Genomic DNA, 6,000 nt, shown 5'->3' with positions numbered 1-6,000 from the left:
TATAAAATATACTATACTAAAGAAATTATTAAATAGTCTTTTTAAGACTTTTAAGCTATTTATATAGTCTTAGTATATTAAAGTAGAAAATAATTTAGAATTAATTTAAAATTAATTTTAAAATAATTTAGAAATAATTTAAAAATAATTTAAAAATAATATAAAACTAGTTTTAATATAAATCTAAAAGAATTATAGTATAAAGTTTAATTTATATATTAAGGTAGAAGGAATTTTTTCTATATAACTTTATACTTTTAAAAAATCTAAAAATTAGAAAATTAGAAAATTATAGTAGCAGCATTTGCAGATGCGAGCTAATGTGCGACTGTACACTTGTCATCTCGCCAGGTCGACATGGCACACAATGGCAGAGCAGAGACTGCGCTCCTAGTAGTTCCTGTGGTAATATTGGACAAAACAGTAGGGGTACATTATAACTGTACTCTAAATCAAGTTCTATGGTACGGATGGGCTACGAGGACTCCGCACAAAGGGATGACGGGCACGACAACGGTGACATGGGAGAATGACATCAAGAGACCCAAGTGTCGCGTCCTAATTTCGATCCATTTGGTGCGCTGAAAAACGCTGCTGGCTGCCTGGCGCCCTCGCGTTCAGCGTCCGTCGAATCCGCTCGCTGGGCAGCCACCGCTCTGCGGGAATCAGCCACCACGAAAGCACGGCAAACATGGTCACCACGGCCATGATGACGGGCGCATAGTTGAACGTCGCCGCCGAAACAGGAAAGGCATACGGCGAGTAAAGCACAGCCACCACCCACGCGTTCCATGCAACAGAAACGGCCTGCAGGGGCTTGCTGAGGCGCCCTAGGCTCCAGGCGGCCTTGGGAAAGGTGTTGGGCGTGAGGAACAGGCGGCCAATGCAGATGAGTCCATACGCCGCGGCGGACGGCACTCCGGCGGCCGACACCAAGGACGTGAAGTCCACGGACGACGGCAGAATCGTGCAAGTGATGATGGACGCCACGGCCCAGACGACTATGACTGCGTTTCGTGGCTGTCCGTCAACCACCCTGGATACCCAAGGGGAGAATGGCAAGACACCGTCGCGGGCAACGGCAAAGACGAGTCGTGATGCGGCAAGGACGGCAATGGCGGTGTTCTGGAGCGTCTCGTTAGAATTGACGAACGCTCGTGACTTGATACCCTGGGCATCGCTCTCTGGGCACTGCCGTGGCTCAACTTACAAACCAAAGGGCGACTATGCAGATGACATTCATCAAGATGTGTCGCCCGTTACCCAGGATGGCCGCATACAAGGGCACGAATGGCTGTGCTCCTCCAAAGCCAAAAAATACGTCTGATGGCGGCTGTCGAGAAGCTCAGCGAACAAGTCCTACCTGGCACCTAGATTTTCACGTGTGCACTCACCACGCAGAACAGGAAAAGGATGACAACTGCAAAGCCGCCGATTCCGCTGACGACTGTGCTCCAGAAGATTCCCCGAGCTGCCGCAACGCTAGCGTTCCGAGTCTCTTCGGCAACGTGGCCAGACGCGTCGAAGCCAATCAAGACACCCGCAGTGGCTAGGTAAGACAGACACCAGTTCCAACCGGCCGGCGCTCCGGTTCCATTGTACGTGGTCATGAAAGCGTCGTGCGCAGAGCGGAAGCCGAATGTCTTGGAGGTGGCAATAGGGAGCCAGATCATGTTCAACAAAAAGTCCAGCATGACGGACGAGGTGGACAGATAGAATATCCACTTGAAATACCGAGCTGCTCTTGTCAGCACAGAAGCATCGTTGTCGCGCACAGCGTGAAACCTGCGACTGACGAGGCAAGAGGTTCCAAATGGCGGCCATGGCGAGCAGCACTTCCGTCGTGATCCACTGGACAGCTCGGAACTTGACGTTGGATGCGTCGGAGGGGAAGTCGAGGTCGAAAACTACCATTTCCTGTCTGGGCATCAACATGTGTGCTTGCGGGACGAGCCGAGCCGGCAACCTACAGAGAGCATGTAGTTGGCGGCCGCCTGAGAGTTGCCTAGAGAATTTCAGAACCGAACCGCGGCGTCCCTTCGAAGCAAGACACATGACTCGACTCGGGACGGATGAAACTCACTCGCACAAAAGGTAGTCCAGGCCGTGGTGCTCCACCACGCAACAACGAAGCCGAACACACGCCCGAAGCGTGGACCGCCAGCCTCTGCTGCCCACAGGTAGATGGAGCCGGCCAGGGGAAGCGACGAGCATACTTCGGCAATGACAGCTGCCGTCATGAAAGTAAAGACGCACGTAGCCACGAAGCTTGTCCTGGTTCGTCTGCCTCGTCAGACAACTCTTGGTCGCGAGCGCTGGTGGTCGTACCAGTAAGCGAGGTTGCCGCCGGCGGCAATGCCCGTGGCAAACGTGACTCGGACGCCGCCGACGAAATACAGGGCCGCTGAATTTGTTACTTGATTACGCTTCCTTTCATGCAGGGCGAGGGGTGAGGCCTCAAATACCAAAGGTAGTGGCAAAGTTGTGGAAAAGGTTCAACGTTCGATGCAAGACCTAGGACATTGGTAAGATGCTTGCCGCATGGCTGCCGGGTAGCAAGTCATCGTCGTACAGGTTTGTAGCCCAGACTCTCCTAGCGAGACCATTAATCGACCAGCTCAAAGAGCGTCCCGTTGCTGTTTACTCGACATACCAGTATTCGCGCGTCAGCTGTCGATTCCTGCTCAGGGTCGCACCGAGCATCGCCTGCCCCGTTCCCCTCGGCAGCCATGTCCTTTCGAGCGCTGATGGAGGGCTACAAGGAAATCGATCATCGGAATCTACGGATTTGGAGAAGAAACTAATGAGTTGAAAGGCGATATCTTGATGCTATGTTGTCAGGTATCGCAACAGTAGGGCTGATTTGAGCTGTGAAGTTGTTCGGAGTCCCAGACCAGACCAGCCATCTGAGTGAGGTAAGCCGTCCCGCACGCTTGCCCGTCACGTGCCGACTAAAAAAAAGGGCGAACAAAGCAGCAAGTGCAACCCGTAGATTATAGTTTCCTTCTTGAAAGCCGTCAAAGCAGGCCTCTCAGACAGTAAGCAATCCATGATTGGACGATAACATCAACCTCAAGGAAAAGTTGATGGGCGGGTCGAAAATGCATCGGACTAGACGCATGTTCCAGGAAGTCTGTTTTTCTCGCTTGTAGCAATATTATCATCTTGCCAGGATGCTGCCTTTCGTGCTGGACTTGGCAGCCCTTCTCGATTTCGGTTTCGCATTGATGCGTTGCCAGTTGCAGCTGGACCTGCCCCAGTGCCACCTAGCGGAATTTTAAGGCTGAATGTTTAGCATAAAAACGCAGAAAAGGTAGTCCAAAGCTAACTTACTGTAGTCTTCGTTACTGGACATTAATACAGATCTAGCTATTATAGTAGATTGCGAGGGGAGGTGTTGGTAGGATGTGGAGATGCTCTGTAAAACAATGTACAAGTTCCTTGCCGAAAACAGGAAATCCCTGGAGCAATGCGAATTGTGATGAAACGTCTTCGCTTGGCTGACATTGAGCCGCCGCGATTTGGACCAGGCCCTTCGTCTCTAGCCCGAAATTTATCCTGTGCACGCATCCTCTCGTAGTCGGGCATGGCGTACCTGGTCATCCATTCCGAGGCAGGACTTCCTTGACGGTGCGACGTTGCTCCGGCCTGTACGCCACCATCGATCTAATCATGGCAAGCAGAGCTTCCCTCTCGGCTGAATCCATCGTCTCAATCTTATATCGTGCGCACTCTTTCTGCATTTCTTCAAACTGATAGTAAGGTGTGAAGTCAGGGTGGAAACGAGACAAGATAGGCTGGGCATCCTCCGTATAGTGCTTGGAGCGCTCATCCCAATTCTTCCGCCACTCATCGGGGCAGCTTTCCAAAGACTTGAACCTGCATCGACGTCACGAAGTCGTCGGTAGGCCAAAAAACTTGGAACAAGTACTGCCAGGTGAGAGCGCCCCATTCGCTGGAGACCGACTTCGGCTTCGTTGGCTCAAACCTGGACTCTGGTGGGAGACAGTCGGCCACCGTATAACACGTAGGTCTCGTCTCTTAAGAGAGGCGGTATGACTGGCCGAAGTCAACGAGGTAAATATGGGCATCAGACAGCGAAAGCTCATGGGCTCTCGGCGCGGGGGACCAGACGGGCAGGACGGCGACAGTTGGGCAACCCGGTGGAGTCGGCTTGTTGTCAAAGGCATGTACCGGCTGTAGTGTCGGTTCTCCACAACGCAACAGCAGCTCCTCGTCAGACCAGAGATGAGATTCCTGCGGGAGTCTGAATAGGACGTTTCCCAGATAAAGGTCTAGACTCGGCCAAGTCAGAAGGGTATCGAGACAGCGCACAAGTACAAAGCATTTACCTCCGCGTACAAGTCCTTGCCATGCAGGTAGGCAACAGCCATAATTATCTGGCCGCGACAGCACGCGCAACGGGCAGTGCTAGAGGAGGGCTGCATCCGCAGTCTATTTTTTCCCTCACGCTGCACCGTGCAACGTCAGTGACGAGGCACATATGGGTGCCGTTGGGGCCGTCGACGTGAAAGGTGTCGAGGAGTCTGAGTGTCATGCCTCGGAACAAGGCGCCGTCGTCGTCGGCCTCAGACAGATTCCTTAACAGGGAAATAATCTCAGACCCGCGCCTCTGAGGAACTGGAGGGATCTGGCCGTCGACTTACGTAAGCACCCACACCATCGAGCCATCCCAATTTCCGCTTCGCCCCACCCAACTCGGGGGTCGGGTCGGGCCGCACCCGCCTAAAAAATACGGTCCGACCGCCCACATTTCAGTGCCCACGTGCCCACGGCCTCCCCGATCCCCGTCAGGGGCCAGGGGAGCCAAGGCATTCCCTTCACAATCCCCTTTCAATGTGCCACATGGGGCTCCCTCTCACCTCACAAAGAGGCACTTCCGCGTCGTCGCAGATTCGGAGTGACTCACGACGCCGCAGCCTCTTCTATGCCTTGTATGTATGGGGTCCGCTCGGGCTGATAATCAAAGACGGAGCCGCGGATGTTGATGACCAGATCTATAACAGAGCGTCTAATGCGCAAGTAAGCACTTGAGTCTGTGCGTGACTGGGGCTCGTCCTTGGAGCACTTTGGCTCGACTCGCATATAGCAAACACCCTTTGGTATCAAAGGTCTTTGGTTTTCCAACCGGTCCCCGTGGCCACAGGCTTCTCTTTATGCAGCAGCCCTTTCCCCTGGGACTTGTGACAAAGCTCTTGTTTCAACAAGGTCCGTGTGACACTTTGTCTGGAATTTGTACCCCGATATAGAAGCTTCATATCAAAAAGGCAATAGAACATGGCGGTACGGCTGCTACTTAGGGGCAAAAGATGATTACCTTGAATGGCGAATCAAAGCTCAGTACGGAGTACTGGTCTTTGCAAAGCTTGCAGTGGTTGCGTGAAGGGCAAACACACGGACAACATGGTCGCTGCTTCGGAGTTCCGGTAACCCGGCTGGCACACACGCCTTGCATCTCGGCCAGTGTTCACTCCGAGTGTGCATGTTTTGCCGGCGGAGAAAGGAGCCACGACGGGGTATAGGAGCTGGAACAATTAGGTTCGATTTAACGCCATACGTCTTAGTCCCTGATTCCCACTTACTTTGTTTAGGACGTGTTGGGCCTTGGCTACAAATACTCGAGCCTGTGCTCCGAGTAGGTAGCAAGGGAAGGGCCTTTTCTTGGCCTCAAAGCCATCGTCGTCGACACCTTCACTGAGGGGTAGATTTCTGCAGGCTGCGGCAGGGGAAAATGAAGCATGCGAGGGTTGGAGTCATCATTATGGTCCGCGCAGGCGGAGGCGCTGCTCTCCGGACATGACGATTGAAACCACCAGGGCCAGCAAGTTCACAATAGTACACCGGCTACAGCGTCGAAAGCTGTTCCTCATTGGCAGAGCGAGGAAACACCCAAGGTCGTGGGACCGTGAAGAGGACAGTAAAGACTGCCGGCGGCTTGGAACGACGCGCGCCATGTCATTGCACATCGTGGTGTTGCTG

General features: G+C 52.9%; 1 protein-coding gene across 1 annotated transcript; it reads right to left on the bottom strand.

The window, feature by feature from the left end:
- Positions 1-558: 558 nt before the first annotated feature.
- Positions 559-2,731, bottom strand: MAM_08400 (Amino acid/polyamine transporter I; the record flags this gene model as incomplete). The annotated part of the gene is made up of 10 exons (XM_040827198.1): positions 559-1,125; positions 1,211-1,333; positions 1,395-1,738; positions 1,797-1,917; positions 1,971-2,005; positions 2,084-2,268; positions 2,329-2,404; positions 2,466-2,514; positions 2,573-2,593; positions 2,654-2,731. 10 exons carry the CDS (start codon positions 2,729-2,731, stop codon positions 559-561), a joined length of 1,599 nt encoding a protein of 532 aa, XP_040674825.1.
- Between the last annotated feature and the right edge of the window lie 3,269 nt (positions 2,732-6,000).

This window comes from Metarhizium album, assembly GCF_000804445.1.
Source record: "Metarhizium album ARSEF 1941 chromosome Unknown scaffold_54, whole genome shotgun sequence".
NCBI classification, from domain to species: Eukaryota; Fungi; Ascomycota; class Sordariomycetes; order Hypocreales; family Clavicipitaceae; genus Metarhizium; species Metarhizium album.
This window is presented reverse-complemented; position numbering and strand designations above follow the sequence as displayed.